The sequence below is a fragment of the Agelaius tricolor genome, unplaced genomic scaffold, assembly GCF_023055355.1.
Source record: "Agelaius tricolor isolate 1412-34295 unplaced genomic scaffold, bAgeTri1.0.p SCAF_8, whole genome shotgun sequence".
NCBI classification, from domain to species: Eukaryota; Metazoa; Chordata; class Aves; order Passeriformes; family Icteridae; genus Agelaius; species Agelaius tricolor.
In genome coordinates, this window is record NW_027269268.1 from 14,826,644 (window position 1) to 14,843,181 (window position 16,538).

At 42.2% G+C, this 16,538-nt stretch overlaps 2 protein-coding genes across 2 annotated transcripts; one reads left to right on the plus strand and one right to left on the minus strand.

Moving 5' to 3' along the window:
* Nucleotides 1–764: 764 nt before the first annotated feature.
* LEPROTL1 (leptin receptor overlapping transcript like 1) lies at nt 765–6,113 on the minus strand. The gene is made up of 4 exons (XM_071431691.1): nt 5,964–6,113; nt 5,645–5,720; nt 4,253–4,439; nt 765–3,224 (listed from the first exon to the last, which is right to left on the minus strand). The coding sequence occupies exons 1-4, from the start codon at nt 5,977–5,979 to the stop codon at nt 3,108–3,110; spliced, it is 396 nt and encodes a 131-aa protein (XP_071287792.1). The 5' UTR covers nt 5,980–6,113; the 3' UTR covers nt 765–3,107.
* A 72-nt stretch (nt 6,114–6,185) lies between these two features.
* SARAF (store-operated calcium entry associated regulatory factor) lies at nt 6,186–16,200 on the plus strand. Its single transcript, XM_071431686.1, has 6 exons — nt 6,186–6,345; nt 6,943–7,118; nt 8,347–8,737; nt 11,796–11,904; nt 13,417–13,535; nt 14,058–16,200. The coding sequence occupies exons 1-6, from the start codon at nt 6,270–6,272 to the stop codon at nt 14,081–14,083; spliced, it is 897 nt and encodes a 298-aa protein (XP_071287787.1). The 5' UTR covers nt 6,186–6,269; the 3' UTR covers nt 14,084–16,200.
* Nucleotides 16,201–16,538: the final 338 nt, after the last annotated feature.

A 16,538-nucleotide genomic window follows, 5' to 3' on the forward strand; every position in this document is an offset into this window, starting at 1 on the left:
AGGCTAAATTTCAGGAACAGGTTCTTCATCCAGAGGGTTGTCAGGCACTGGAACAGCTCCCCAGGGAAGGGGTCATGGCACCAAGCCTGACAGAGCTCAAGAAGCCTTTGGACAATGCACGCGGGCACAGGGTGTGACTTTGGGGATTGTCTTGCACAGGGACTGGAGCTGGACTCAGTCATCCTGACAGGTCTCTTCCAGCCCAGCACTTTCAGTGATTCTACTGATTTAATTTGCTTTCATGAAAAAGCTCTGTAGATGTAGCACCTTAGTTATTGCCAAAAAACTCCACTCCCCTTTCCATGTTTTGACCAAAGTGAGTATATGTGCAGAGAGGGAAAGGGTGATTGATCATCCTATAGGGATTTTCCACCAACTCCCATTACTTTCTTCTGCCAGAAGACTGGCATCAGTCATCAGCTTTCAAATTTCAGAAATGTCATGATTACAAATATCACAAAGGCTGTGTAGTTTTAAAAATAAAAATTGCAGAGTTATAAATACATCAGAGGGTTAAGGTGGCCATAACTTTGTATAACACCACCCACATTTCAGGATTTGGCTTTCAAACAGAAACTGAAGGAGACACTGCAATGTGACACAACAAAGTCAACTCAGTGCAACTTGGACACTGGAGCCTCTCTTTATAAATCAGTCCCAGGTAAAAACCACAAATACTTGCTCTGAAGGACTAGTGAGCAGTCTGGTGTCATCTCTTCCACAGGAGTAACAACCACATTAAATAAAGGAAAAAGAACAATTAATACTTTAAACAAAATACTCTTTTTATTAGAGTATTTTTGATTAAACATACAGAACTCAAGATTGCTATTTAAAATTTGTATCGCTCAAAGTTTTTCCCTCTAGAAGGATGGTAACACAATCTCAGTGCATATTATATGGAAGGATCATACCTCTCAAGTGTCCTGCTCATGAATCAGAGCAATACTGCATGTACTTGGTGTGCAAGCAAGGAGGGAGTGCTGTAATGCAATTAACAGACAAAAAATGCACCACCGATACATAGAGTCAGCTCCATGACCAGTGATCCAGAGAGTAGCATCACGTGGCTTCAGGAATGAAGGAGAAAACAGTTCCTGACCATGAAAAAGGAATAGGTAACATCATATGTGTACAAGTCCTAGGCATTCCTCCTCCATAAGGACTGCAGGGGACTGCAACTTTAGCCACTGGTTTGGAAGATTTTTTGAAGCATCCATTGTACTGGGGGTGTGGGTGCAGAAATCTTGCTGAAAAAGGGAAAGAAACATGATCCTACAGCCCTTGAGCAGCTCCAAACACCACCATCGCAGGCAGCCTGGCGAAGCACTTGGTTACACATGAAACACATCTGCTCTGGAGCCTTGGCACCTGCTTGTTCCTCTGTTCCACACACAGGACATTAACAAAGCAGCGTGTGGAGGGAGCTACAGCCCAGCTGCCCCCACCTGCCAGTATCAGTTCCTGGAGCACACCCCATGACTATCAGACTTTGTATACTCATATACATTTATGAACATATATATATATGTATATATGCAGACTTTCTATTTGGTTTGCATCTGTGCACAAATATTACAGCCAAGACCTGCAGTTCTCTTCCTTTTCATACTGTTGAGCAAAACCTAAGCTTTCAATTACACATAGTTAAGTTTCATAGACTTATTTTTAAAGAATTGAAAAATACAGTTTAGAAGTAAGTTTGGTCAAGGTCATCACTGCACATGTACAGGCAAACCTGCTTAAGTGGTACTCATCAGCTGTGCTGTGATGGAATGTCCAATGGCAGATTTCCTCAAATGAAAAATCTGGACAATTGAGAGGTATGCAGAAAACTTGTCTTAAATACTTGAAGCTACATGTGAAATCTTACAGAACACAAGCTACAGTTACAGACATAACAATAAATCTTATTAACCAACAGTGCATAAGAACTTAAAAACAGTCAATGAAATCAGTTCAGCCAGTGACTTCCAAAAAAGTCGTGCCTCAGCTGCATTGAGGGGGAAAAAAACAAGAAAACAACCGGGGGGGCAGGGGGGGCAGGAAAACTCAGGCAAGTTTAAGACAGTTTTAATCTACATTTTAAAAGCTGGTTTATTATATATTTTTATATATATATATGCTATGTATAAAATAAATTAAAAAGGGAGAGGAGCAAATAGCTTTGTATATGCTTCAAATTAACACAGACCAGTAGTTCCATAAATGAACATTTTACCATTTTTGTGGTAAAAAGTTGACATAAAAGTTCAAAACCATACAATGCTTATAAATAGAAAGAGTTCAAAAGATACTTATTTTTTAAAAAATGTAATTTAAACATCATTTTCTCTTCCCCTACAATACACTTCCGTTTTGTATGTCAGCATCAATACATTTACAGAGTATTTGAATGTCACCTCCACAGAATTGATAACAAAGCAGGTAAAAGAGCTAGTGGTGTTAAAATTTAGGACTTCTCTCCCAAATAACTCTACCTGCTCCTCAGCCTTCTCCTGAAATGAAGGCTATCAACATTCATCACCCAGTCTGAGGTATGGGCAGAAGAAAATCTGCAACCGGTACTCTCCAACCCACCTTGCCTCTGCTAAAATATAGCAACAATCTATTGATCTGGCAATTGGCAATGGTGGTGGACAATCTCTTACTTCCATTCAGCTTGTATATAATTTAATCCTGGCATTTTAAAAAGAAATGAAACATAGTATTAATTCATAACTTAAAAAAAAAACCAAATAAAAACCCCACCAACAAAGAAAAACCCCACAAAAACCCCTCAACTTTAAATCTCTGAAACTATGTTTAAATGTTGTTCCTGGTTTAAAGCTTCACATAAAATAATGGACAGAAGGATGACAATTTTAAACCAAGAGAGCACCTAAAAACATACCATAGGTAAAAATGAAATCAATCATCTCTCCACTTCATAAAAACGTAGAAACCCTGTCAGCAACAGTAGTACACTCAGAACGAACAACGTCAAAAGGAGCATCTAGAATACTCAAGAGGCTTGCTATGCTACTTCTCTTTATTGCCCATTCTCTCATTTGTATGGATGGCCACTGCATGACAAAATGCCTGTGGATAGTTCTCTGATCTTCCTTTCACCACTGCTGCCAGCTGAAGTCGTCATTGCTGCCAAAGACCAAGAAAAATCCTAGGATGGTGGCAAAGATAACTGTATTCCCAGTGAGAACGAGTGCACACGCGCCCCAGTAAATCTGTGAACAGGGGGAATTCAGTTAGACATGTTTGGAGCTGAACACTAACAAGACAAAAGGTAACATCTTCACTATCCCATTCTCAACAAAGTTCAGTAACACATCCATGATGCAAGATGCAATACCTCATTATTTGTGGTTACACCAAGCAGGTTTACCCAAAATTACTTGACAAATTCACAGCCAGCCAAGCAGCACTGCAAGTTTCTTCTAGCTGTACTCAAAGCATTGGCTAGCTACAGGCACAACTGGTTTGCTATGCAAAGTAAGGTTAGACAACAGCATCAAACACATCTGCAGCCCAGCTATGCTGTAAGATTTTTTAAAACAGGTATTTAAGGTCTTCAAAACGCCAGCAGATATCCAATTAACAAAAAAGGAGGTGAATGTTTTCACAGGAGAGTAAGGGGATTACTCAAAGGATGTGAGGCATTCCAACTGTCCATCTGAGCTGTTCTTCCCTGAAGACATTTATGAAAGTGCACTCCATGTTCTTTGACTTGGTAGTGCTTTCTGACATTCACATAAACAAAGTGAACTTGTAAAGTATTTTAGTGAAAAGCTCTATACTGGAAAATATGTAATGAGAACTTGGAAGTTTAAGAAAAATTATACCAATATCGCTTACAGTATCATTTACAGTGAGTATAAAAACACTTTTTTTTTTTTTATTCATGCTGCTTTAGCTCAACTACTCCACAAATTGTCTTCAAAGTATTCTTTACACTTCTATATTTGATTACTTTCCTGTTAAGTTTTCACAGTATTTTCTGTCTCATTTTCTCTGCATTGCATTGTTAGGCTTTATTCCATGACCATGTGAAGCAACTGGCAATCACAAATGTTCTGCCATGCTCCCACTTCAGTACTGATTTTTTTGCCAAAAAAAAAAATCTTATTCCGGTTCCAAAAGTACATAATTGTAAGAGTTATTTATTTAGTGCACGAAAGCTTTACCTTCAATAAACAACCAAACACAAAGTTTTCTAGAAAAGAAAAAGGCAATCACAGGTTGAAATACTACTAACCAGTTCTGCTCTTGCAAACACTATGGGCAGCCCAAATGCTGAGACCACAATGCCTGTTGTAAGGAATATGGCCAGCTCCTTGCAGGCATTACTTGTAGCATCTGTGTCATCTACCAATCTTCTTGCTATGCAGTACGGGATAGGAGAAAGGATGTAAAAAAACAGAACAAACAGTGGCCAGTACTGGCTGAAAAAGAAAGGAGAAAAAAAGTTTTACTTAACTGGATTTACTTCCTGCTCCTCCTAAAATCCATGCAAGGCATTTTTCCCATCCAGCACCCTCATTTAGGACAGACAGACAAGCCCAGAGAAGGCAAATATTTTGACATTAATCCTACAGACCGTGTGCCTGAGTGGCTTCGGCTGACCTCAACAGCAGCAGAGTTCACTAACAGGATATTCACAAAGCAAGGCTGCACTAAGCAAGCCTAAATCTAATGCCACCTTACAAGGTGAGCTTAACTCCAAGTTTATCCTGTCAGTTGTACTTAGGGGATACCCTTGCAGCACCCCAGAACAGACTTCTCAGGCACACAAAGGCAGGTGAACATTGTTTCAATAAAACTTTACTGCATTGTTTGAAGGGCAACTGTATAAGGGTCTCCTTCCCAAGGGTTTGTGTCACTAGCGCTGGCTTCATAACAAAAGAAAACTGACCTAGGAATTCTAGTCATATATGTAGAAAGTGCAATTCACAACCCATAACAGGTCTATCAATAGGATATTTAATATTTATTCAACAGTGAATAAGTCAATTTAAAATCTTTTCTGTAAAGTCAGCATTCACTTGCAAAGAGTCAAAGCCATAGGCCTTACTATCTGAGTACTTGGTCTGCTACTTTGTATCTCCTGAAAACCAAGAGATAGGAATCGATGTCAAGAAAGTACAGACAGCAGCTGCAATTACTCCAGATCTATATCACAAGTGTGGGACACAGCCAAGGATCCACCTGATAGTCACTGACAGCCCAGCTACCCCTAGGCAGCCACAGAAAATGCAAATCTTTCCCTGGATGACCCCCACTTGCTGCCCACCTCGAGAGATGCTGCTGTCTGAGGGTCACCCACAGCGGGACACAAGCCCAGAGAGTCAGGGCAACGCATCCTTTCACGGTTTGCAGCCAGGCCTGGTACTTTAACTTTTGCTGCCATTACTTTTTAGGATTAATTAAATCCTGGATGGTCTTTCTTTTTGTTCCCACCCCAACCTTTTGAAACAAAGGACAAAAAAACCCAAAAACAAACAAAAAAAACCCAGCAAAAAAGCCCCAAAAACCTAAGGCCCCTCCTACACAGAGAGAACTTATCAATCCACCATTATGGAAGCGGGACTCCTGTGAAGTTACAGCCACACAAACAGAAGTAGAAGAACAGAAAGAGAGAGCACGGTACTTGTATTGGGGCAGGGCGCATCCGAGCATCAAGAACATCAGTCCGACCGCTCCCCCAAAGGACAGGCTGATCAGCGCTACAACGAGAACAAACCCAGGCAACGTGAAGGGAGCACCGCACCGCGCACGGCACCCACCGCCGCCCGCAGACCAACGCGGGGCTCAGCGCAGCCCCGGACGCCCGGCGCAGCGGGGGCACTCGGGGTGCCGCGGGGGCTCCCAGCCCCTCCCGCCCGGGGGCCCGTCCGGTCCGGCCCGGCCCCTCCCCGCGCGGGCCGCGCGTGCCCGCCATTACCGGCCTCGCCCCGCCCCGTGCGCACCTTTGATTCCCGCCATGGCGCCGCCCGTCCCGCCAGCCGCGCGGCACCGGAGAGGGGCGCGCCGGGAACCGGAAATGCCGCGCGGAAGCGGAAGCCGTAGGGGCAAGGGGCGGGCACGGCCCCGTGACGCTCATACGTGGAGCGCGCGCAGGCCCCGCGGCGGCAGCCCCGCCCCCTCACGCAGCGCCACACCCTCGCCGCCCATTGGCCCCACGGCTCGGTGGGGGCGGGGCTTCTCCCCGGGTCCCGCGCGTTCCGGCGGGGACACCGCCCCCTTGGGTGACGGTGACAGCGCCCGGTGCTGCCATGGCGGGGCTCGCTGTGCGCCTGCTCCTCCTGCTCTGCGCCGCCGCGGGACCCGCGCTGGGCTGGGACCGAACGGGTGAGACCCGCGGGGATCGGGGGGCTCAGCGCGGCCTCAGCCGCCCCTGCCGGCGCCTCGGCGGCTCCTCGCGGCCCGGCACTGCGCGGTGCTGCCGGTTTAGCGGCGGCCGGCACGGGGGAGGAAGGGCTTGTGGGGTTTGGGCTCCCTCCATACCGGCTTGTGCGGGAGCAGTGATCCCGCGCCGCGGTCAGTGGCCGCAGCCCAGAGCCGCCTCAGGAGGAAATGGGGAGCTCTGCCGTGTTTCCGTCTGGTGCGAGCTTTGTCCCGTAAAGATGCGGGCGTACTGCTCCCTTCGGCCTCCATCGGCAGCCTTCTCTTGAGAGCAGGCCCTCGTAGCCAAGGGGAGTGCACCTGCACAAGCGCTGACAAGCAGCAGGAAGAAGTTTTTCACAGGAAGGGCGATCAAATATTGGAATGGGCTGCCCAGGATGGTGGTGGAGTCACCGTCCCTGGAGGTGTTTGGGGAAAAACTGGATGTGGCGCTCTGTGCCGTGGTCTGGCTGATTGAGTTCTTTTATCGAGGTTGGACTCGGTGATCGCTGAGGTCTTTCCCAGCCTAATGGATTGTGTGATTCCTGGTGCTGCCTGTTTCAGGGAAGGTTCTGCTGCGGGATGTTGAGGCGCTCACTCTGCACAGAGGGCGGTACACAACATCCAGGCGGACAGCCTCGGTCCCTCAGCTGCAGTGCACGGGAGGCTCTGCGGGGTGTTCCCGTGTCCCTGAGGTTGTGCAGTGCTACAACAAAGGATGGGATGGCTACGATGTACAGGTAACTGTTTAAAACTTGTTAAACTCTCTATGAAATTGCTTTCCCCCAAGCTGGGAAGTTCTGAAGGAGCGAAGAGTAGTGAGCTAGGGTGTCAGTTCAGGTTAGTTCTTTCTGTTAGATGAACTCTTGCACTAAAAACTTAACCTAAATACTTTTAGGATTGGATTTTCCAGAACTACTGTAGTTATATGTTTCATATAGCTTTGAAGGAGCTAATGTAAAAGCACGGCATAGCAAACCTTTGTTGGTTTTAAATAAAATAGTGCTCGAGTTTATAAAATTAAACTCTTGCGAACCCCGGAGGATGCTTTTGAATTATTGCTTGTGAATTTCCATTTTTTATTAGCATGGAAAGGTCTTCTTAATATGTGCTTCACTTCAGCTCTACCTTTTAGAAACTAAATTTCAGACTTGCCTGACTTTCGCTTTTACCTTAGGGTGTGAGTGCTAGTCAGTAAATAGTCTTGACTTTCAGCTGTTAAAAAGGCTGCTGTCAATAGATAACCAGGAATCAAGGCTGAAAGTATTTGCTAAAACTGATACAGTATTGTGAAAGAACAATCAAAATTGGCAGTTGGTACTGCTGTACTGAATTACTAATTTAGAGACAACTACTTTCTTATTTCCTCTCCAAAATACATGTCACGTGCCATTAGAGATCCCTTTGTTTGAGTACCTCAAGGGAATGTGAGCCTGAGGATCCACCTGTGTTCAACCAGACAGTCCCCAACATAATTGTTAAGTGTTGCATATGGATGCCTAATGATGTTTGTCCCAGTTTCTTTTGATTTCTGCACAGACACAAATGGACACAGTGGTGCCCTGGATCTCAGGCTCACGTGGTATGTTTTCATGAGTTTGCACAGGACAGGCATTTATTACGTAGCTGTTGCACAGGGTACAGCACATTTTTTAGAAGTATTGCTGTATCTCAGGAAGGGATATTTGAAAAATGTATTCAGTGAAGAAAAGACTAAATCTTCCAGAGCTGCAGTTCTTCAGTGTTCTGAAAGATAATATCTCTTTTAAGTTTTAGGATTTAAAATTCATTTAAACATAAAACTCCTACTCCTTTTCAAAGTAGGAGCACACAGAGATTTCTTACCTATGGCCCATAGATGATTTGTTAGCAGTTACAGCTTTATTTCAGGGTGTATGTGGGGAAGCAGGTGGGTGTTTTCATCTTTGGGGCAGTATGTTTTACTTTGTGTTGTGTTTATTTTTTCAGTGGCAGTGCAAAGCAGACCTGGAAAATGCCTACCGTTTTGGAGAAATGGAAGTGAGCTGTGAGGGCTACGATTACCCGGATGATCCTTACATACTAAGAGGCTCCTGTAGTTTGCTGTTCAAGCTAGAGCTGACTGCAGAAGGTGCAAGGAAAGTGAAGAACTCTGGAAGCTTTGGCTCTAGCTATTACCAGTCAAGCAAAGATTATTCTGATTCTGGTTCTGGAGCAATTGTTGTAATTGTTCTTCTCCTTCTTGCTTTTGGAGTTTACAAGTTCTTCCTCAGCAACCAGCAGTCTCAGCAGAGTTCTGGGGGCAGTGATGGCTTCTCTCAGCCCTTCTGGCAGAATCAGCAGGCACCTCCTCCTCCTGGTTTTAAGTCCACCTTCACAGGTAGGGCTCTGAGCCATTTACAGTATTCAAAAGAGCAAGCAGGATTGTCCTGTTTTATCTGTGGAAAGGGAAAGTGGGATAGAGTTAAAACCACAGCATTTGCAGGCAGCTGCCGAATTGGCTGCAGAGCCTACAGCCAGCTTTGTGTTCTGCTCTTTGTTCAAAAGATGAAATAAGGGCTTGGCTTTCCACAGGCTTTCAGGGCAGGCTGCCCTCTGAACCTTTGCAAAGCTACCTCCCCATGCTCTGCAAGCATTCTTTTCATCACCTGTGAAATAGCAGGATTGTGATGGGGAGAATAATTGTCATAGGTAATCTGGAAAAGAGAATGTTCTTACACAGCCAGAAACAAAGCCATGCCAAAGGAGCACTCTGAAACTTTACAGAACAGCCTTTCAGCCCTGATTTCATCAACCAAGCAGTTGTTGGGATTGAGTATCATGTACCAGCCCTCTGTTTAACAGGGCTGAAAGATTTGGTTCCCAAAGCAGAGGACAGTGTCTCTGAACTGTCATTAGAGGGTACAGCATCTGAGTCTCATGTGTGGCCTTTCATTTGAAGTTGAAAATTACAAAAGCAGTGACAAGGCTCCTGCTGGGAAAAGAGGCAATTTTTCTTTTCCCAGAAAACTGGTGTCTTCTGTCACAGAGTAAGTTGTCTTCCTTAGGCCATCATAGTGTCTCAGGGAAATAAACATTACTCATCTGGTGTCTGACTAACTCAGTTAACCCTGTAAACATGCAAGCTGCTCACAGCACTGGAACTTAAATTACATTCTCACATTCTCACAAGTTATATAATTTCTTTCCTTGTTTTGTTTTTTTGTTTTGTTTTTGTTTTGGTTTTTGTGGTTTTTTGTTTGTTTGTTTGTTTTTTGTTAATAGAGAAGGGGTTTTGGCAAGGAAATATGTAGCAAGGATTAGGTTTATTTGTCAAAAGTTCATAGTTTAATAATGCTTATTAATGCTTTCTCCGAGTTTTGTTCAAACAGTTTGGCCAACAGAGGGTGCAGTGTAATTCTTTTGGATACCCTTATGCAGGGCGTGCACAGCAGAAACTTTCAGCTGTACCTGCACCAGAAAATTACAGGGAATCTGCTTCTGTTGGCTTTGCAAATTGGTTTGCATGTGGTTACGTCAGACTGTCTGTCTGTGCTGCGTGGGCATCAGTGGCCATGTGTGGGCATGGCACTGGCTGCACTGAGGTGGTCAGCAGGAGCCCTGGCCATGACACACAGCTCTGTCACACTGGGCACAGGAGAAACAATGAAGGGTTATTTTCATTTTTTTCTCTTCAGTTCCGTGTCAGTTAATTGCCCCAATGCATTTTTCTTTGCAGGAGTCACAAATCTAGCAAAGGCAGGGCCTTGAGAATGTTTTCTTGAGGATTGCTGAAAACTTAGACACTTAAAATACACATTGGGAACCATATAATGCTTAGCTTGTGATGTTTTTAATAAGTCATGTCAATGATTTGTCTTTGGATTTCAGGCAAAGTAAGGAGGAAAACTGAAATGTGGAGCCAGATTAAAAATATGAAGTGTTAGGCTACATCATGCATTCAGTGTCTGCCTTACATTGTGGGAGCAGAGCAAAAGCACAACTCTGAATGTGTATGTCCATGTGTTCCAGGAATGTATTAGTCTTTGGAAACCTGGACAGTAACAAAGAGCAATGTTGTTCACATATTGCAGTTAATATTTAATTTGCCTCATTTTAAATCCCCTTAACATGCAGAATGTGTCCTCTGGAACTTGTTTAGCTAGACTATCTTAATTAAATTCTGCTTTCTCTCAGTTAGTTGTTTGACATGATTCTTAATGTTTACTCTTGCTATTTCAAAAAAAATTACTTAGTTTTCTGAGTCAGTGTTCAGTCATGGTGCTTTTGAACAAATGAGTTGGTTCATCTCTGATTAACATTGTTTTTGCAGCAAATTAAGTAATTTTTTGTTTTTGTTGTTCCAAATCAGCATAATTTAGTAGTATATCATCCCAATGAGAGTTTATATTTCTCCCCACACATTCTAAATGAAATTCAATATCAAATCCAGTCTAGACTGAAACTGATTATTTCAATATTGTTTTATCTTCTATGACTTCAAACAACCCTTATCAGTTTGAAGACAAACCAGGCCCTCTGATTTTTGCCTACATCATCTCTGGCCCAATTGTTCAGGTGGGCATGTTTTAGGGAGTCCCTAATGCTATCTTCAGTTTTTTTATACTTTCTTATGTGTTAAACCCATGGTTGAGATTATTCTTGCATCCATGATTTTTGCTAGACCAGAAAAATTATTCTACTTTGAGTTTGTATTTTCTCTTTTTCTTTCTAAATGGAAAACATTCATTCTGGCTCAGAACCTCATGTTATGTGCAGGACACAAGTCAGAAAATTTGTGACTCTCCTTCCCCCACAACCTACTTGAAATGCTTGCACTTTCATCAAGGTATTTGTCAAGCTTGGCGACTCATGCATAATGAAAACTTTGCAATGTGGTTGCAGTTAGCTTGGCTTTTGATAACAAGTGCCAGACTAGGATTACCAGGAACAATACCAGTAATGTCAGCGTTACACTGAGCCACTGTGACTCAAACTGTGCAGCTGTGCTCAGTGAGATTAGGAGCTCTGTGTCTTTGTGGTTTGCTCACTCTGCACTGTTACCTACTTGATTTGTGTTCCTGCATCTGCTTCTGGCCTGCTCGGTGACCTTCAGCAGATTGTTCTTTCTTAGTTTCTTTTTCTATTTTTACTCTAACTTGTCTGTTTAGGGACAAGGCAGGGACTCTTTCCATGTTTTGCAAACATCAGGGTTGTGAGATGAAGTGGAAGCAGATTTTTAACATAAAACTCCTTATAGTAGTGTTGGTTTATATATGGGTTGTCCTGCTTTCTGAAATATGAGGCCTTTCAAGTTAAGCTTGATCGAAAATCTGCTGAAATCAGGACCAGTTTGTTTAATTTTCCATTATCTTTAACAGGAGAGAATTTAGTTGCAACAGCTGGCCTGAGGGTTAGTCTGTTACTAACTTATGCTTCCTATTTTCATTTTGTTTAAGATGACAACAGCTTTGGAACTCATTCCCATCATGGAACCAGTTCAGGACCAGGATTTTGGACTGGATTAGGAGCAGGAGGCTTGCTAGGCTACTTAGCAGGCAGTCACAGGTAAAATATGCATACTATCAGATTTTAAGCATTTAAGCTTTCAGGGGGTATGCCATGTACTTTTTGACATTGTTTTTAAGATTTCAGACCTGTGTCATTCAAATTATAAAATCCTGTCACTAGAAGAATTTTGGGCAGCTGTTTGCAGCTCCAGGACCAGAGAAATTTCAAACATGTTTCTGAGGCAGAATTTGAAAGACTGAGGTACTTCATTCTGCTTCCTCTGACCTGGCATGATGGCCTGCAAAATTAAATTGAGCATTTAAACAATTTATCTGCAGAATGCCTTAAAACGCACATAGTCATATTAAGCATATAATACTCTGTATATGGATCTCTTGTATCAGTGTCATCTTTCCTAAAATAAGTCTGGATGACCATATTTGGTATAGGCTTTTAGACATTCAGAATGCATCATTTTTAGATTAACAGTTTAAAGAGAGCAATTGCTGCCATTTTAGGCTTCACTGGAGAAAATATGAGATTCCTGCAGGGAATGTTCAGATCCTAAGCAGCTTTCTCTATTTATCAAATGACTTGCCTATGTATCAAGTCTATTCCTGTAGAAATGTAACAGATTAGAGAGTAAGATATATGGACAGGAGTGCTAAGCACCTGTGTGGTAAAGTTGTGGGCTATTTTTAATAACAGAAGCCTTATATTAATTCTGCTAAGAATTTTTCTAAGGTATAATGTGTTAAAGTTTCTATTGGCCTGGTATTTCTTAAGGCTTTAATACATGACTCTTGTGTTGAGGCATTCTATTTATGTAGTATCTATATACAGGTTAGTTCCCTGATTTCTGTACACACCCCCATTTCAGTAGGCACAAATTATTGCTCAAGATTAGAGATCTAACTAAGTCCAAATACACAAACAAATCTCCTAACTTGAGCTTCTTTTTGTTTAAAACAGTCTTCGGTCCACTATTGTTTAATTTGGTTTCTTAGGCTTTTGAAATTATGTGCTGCAAAATGCTGGTGCCAGGAAGTGTGAGAGAGCTGTTTGTAAATTTCAACAGCAGGAAATTCCATATCCATGGAAGCAAGTAATTTTAAGTGAGTGAGTCAAGGACCATGATATGTTAGTGTTACTGATATGACCTTTTCAAAAGAATTAACAAAAGGATGTTTTCTCTTGCCAAACATGGCTGGGATGTAGGTGATGCCAAAATGCATTTAAACTTCAGATTTCAAACTTCTTTCTTGTCTGATGGAATTTGAGGTCAAAATTTCAGAAAGAAAATTTTCCTCATTTGCAGTTGTTAGAATTCCTTAGCCTGAAGAATAAAGCCTAATTTCCTTTTGAAAGTCTACAGATTATGAAATCACAGCAGTGGATGTCCTTGCTCTCAATGTGTTAAATACATACATTAAATAGGAATATTTGTAGCTTTGAAATAATTGCTTACAGTTTTCCCTTGGAGATGCAGTTCTTTTGTTTGGAATGGTGTCTTCTTAATTTTTCCGAAGGGCACTAATGAAGCCTTCCTTCTATTCTGTTTCATGGCAGAGCGCAGCCACGTTCCCCATATCACAGTATGTGGACAGATCCCACAGCTGTACCTCCTATGTACGGGCACTCAAGGAATTCCACAGAAGGCAGCAGCTCAGGAACAAGAACTGCTTCTGGTAAGGCAAAGCACCTTTTAATTCCCTGAAGCTCAAGGGACTTTGACCTATGAAAAACATGCAGCTGTTAGCTGCGGTTCAACAGGCATCCTTGTTTTATTTTACCAGTTGGTGTAGATGGCATGTAACAATGTCCCTTCCTTCCATTCCCTATGGAAGTAGGGCAGCTTTGTGGGGCATGAAATTCCCCACAGGCTGTGGTGGGCATGGCAGCATCAGCATCAGGCTTGTCTTCACTGGCAAGGTGCATTAGTTTAAGGCTTTCCCTTTTGATGAGCACTACGTGTACTCTTCTCTAGCAAACATGCACAGACATGTTCTCTGTAGAATGCAGGTTGTCTAATCTGCAAGAGCAGAATAGTTTCCAGGCCAGTCAGCCCACAGTTGCTTGCTGTTCTCCTTCATGTGGATATGTTTACCTCATCTCCCTTGCCACCTTTAGCATTTTTAGAACTAGAGAGTTCAATGGAAAGGCCATGGTGGAGCTGACTCTTTTTTTTTTTTTCTTTTTTTTTTTTGCAGGCTTTGGGGGCACGAAGCGAAGATGAAATCCTTAACATTATTACATCAGAACGATTGAACTAAATCTTGCTGTGTACTTGTGCTTCTTTTAATAGTAGTATACTTCAAAAATGCATATGAGCTATGAAGGATTAGGCAAAGAATTCCTCACTTTCTCTGTGGACTCTCACTGCTATTTAGGGTATGACAGGTGCTGGAACATCCACTATTTCAGTTCAGCATCCCCTACAGAAAAAGCTCATCCAGGTTAAGAAGAATGATGTTACAGTGACCGTGTATCTGTCTGTACTTGAGGCCCCAGTGATAGCCTTACCAGATTTTCAAAGCTTGTATCTTACTACTCATGTTCTGGGCTTCATTTCATTTGGTCCAGAATTTCTGATAATATTTTTCCTCTTTTCTGGTAGTCCAGCATCTACCTGATATGTAAGGAGTGCTGTTCTTGGAAGCTATTTTTGTTTGCCTTTGCAGAATTAATGTGAACTTTACTGTAAGTGCAGCCAGCTACTCAGGTAAGTGTAGGAGTTCTTCCTCAGTGGACAAGAGCAAAACTATGTATAAAGAGATTAACATTAGTATGTTTGTATCTGTGCTATGTGACTGTTGGAGCAAAAATGTGCAGATGCATGGATTCTCCATGTTATAGAGTTTATCCAAGGTGACTCTGCAAACCTGGGGAACTTTGTCTATAAGTTAATGTGGGTAAATAAATAAGTAACCTGGAAATCTTGACCTTCTTCTGGAAGACTGAGGTAATTTAAATTCAAGTGATTACAGATGTTTTGCCTGCATTGAGGCCACAGATTTTCCTTTTAATGGTGGATGTTGGCAATGAAATGAAAACTTATAATGTGAATGGTCTGTCCTGCTAGATCACCTGTCCAGGGCACAGTAAAAAAGGTGCTCATTGCAAAAGGGAAGGGAATGTTCTTACTGCAGAGATGATAGAATCCCTGGGACACAGCAGGCCTTGATGCCAAGCTAAGAAAGAAGTTGGATGTCTAACAGCATGTAAACTTTCCCAAATGTGCTTTTTAAAAACAAAGTGCTGTTGAAGAGTGGGAAGCAGAGAGGCCTTGCTTTGTTCTGTGATGATCTTTTGGTGCCTCTATGAAGTGTCATACAGTTCTTGGGTGACTTATTCTCTCCTGGAAGAGGCATTGCTGGATAACAAGCAGAGAAATTTCTCAGGATTGTGGGGAGAGGGGAAGAGTGAAGAGTGGGGTGCTTGATCACCAGCTCCTGTGCAGAGCCCATCCTAGCAGAGTGTAGAAGTGTTTGTGTGGCTGCAGCTCGTGTATGCTGGCAGCAGCCAGAGAAGCGCTGTCTTTCAGCCTTGGGAAAATACTGTGCTGGGAATTGATAGCAGCTGTTACAGCAAAAGCAAGACACTGTTCAGCTGATACAGGTTGCATCTCCAGAAGGAGATTAAATAGGTCTGGTTAGTCCAAGAAAGTGACTTCAGCAGAACTCAGGGAAAAGCAGCCATGTCCATTCATGAGTATAGAACATTAGTTCGTATGTTAACACCCAAGTTCAGTATATGATTTAAGCAACCAAAAGAGAGAAATTCAAAAAAGAAAAGAAAAAAATATACAAGCAAACCAAACCAGCAAATCCCAGAAATCTTTATGAAGTCAACAGCCAGAAAAAGTGCTTCATGAAAAAGTTCTTGTACTAAAAGTGTTATCAATTTCATTTGATACATTCAGAATAACTTGAGGGTGAAATAGTGGTTTGCTTCTCAGAGCTACCTGAGGGTTGGGGAAAAATAACTGTGAACCTAAAAAGGGAAATGACAAAGACCTTACTCATGGCCTCCTAGAAAGCTCTGCCTTTTATGAGAAGTCCATGGTAAATCTCTTTTCTTTATAACAAAGTGTAGCAGAAGAATATATTTTAAATATGGAGTTCTTACTTATTTCTAAGTGAATGCAGGTTAAGCTTGTCACAGTCAATATTTGCTTTGCCAACTAATTGCATAACAGTGAAACTGGATTTTTTCTAACTGGGTAGTTGGAAGCTAAAGTTTGCTCTTAAGTTACAGTGTGGTATGAAATGTTTTAGACAATGTTTTCATTTGTATTTATGTATTTATAGTTTCTGCATGAAATGTGCAAAATAAATCTGATACATAAATCTACTATAGCTTCTGAATCTGTTTGGATATGTTTGCCCTTCCCTCTGATAAAGGAATGAAATAGGTGAATAAGGAGTATTTTTGTCTTTAAATCACTGTCTTGAGGCCTGCAGGGATGGCATTGTTTGTTTTCTCAGAGTTCTCTGTCTCATCATCCACTTCCTGGGTAAATAATATCATCCTTTACCCCCAGATGCAAAGTGGGTAAGCTGTATGTTGTTTCAATAAAATAAACCAATACTGGGAATAGAGTTATTGTATTGATTATGTTTTCAGTAACAAAATACTGAATCCTATAAGGGATTGAAGGCTTTCTTGTACATCAGGGCTTGGGATCTCAG

What these genes read in the sequence shown, in the direction of transcription:
- SARAF (XM_071431686.1), top strand. Translation starts at nt 6,270, where the DNA reads ATGGCGGGGCTCGCTGTGCGCCTGCTCCTCCTGCTCTGCGCCGCCGCG. An exon ending in GGGATGGCTACGATGTACAG is followed by an intron (nt 7,119 to 8,346) that starts GTAACTGTTTAA and finishes TTATTTTTTCAG; the next exon opens with TGGCAGTGCAAAGCAGACCT. An exon ending in TACTTAGCAGGCAGTCACAG is followed by an intron (nt 11,905 to 13,416) that starts GTAAAATATGCA and finishes GTTTCATGGCAG; the next exon opens with AGCGCAGCCACGTTCCCCAT.
- LEPROTL1 (XM_071431691.1), bottom strand. An exon ending in TGCGCCCTGCCCCAATACAA is followed by an intron (nt 4,440 to 5,644) that starts GTACCGTGCTCT and finishes TTTCTTTTTCAG; the next exon opens with CCAGTACTGGCCACTGTTTG. An exon ending in TGTTTGCAAGAGCAGAACTG is followed by an intron (nt 3,225 to 4,252) that starts GTTAGTAGTATT and finishes CCCTGTTCACAG; the next exon opens with ATTTACTGGGGCGCGTGTGC.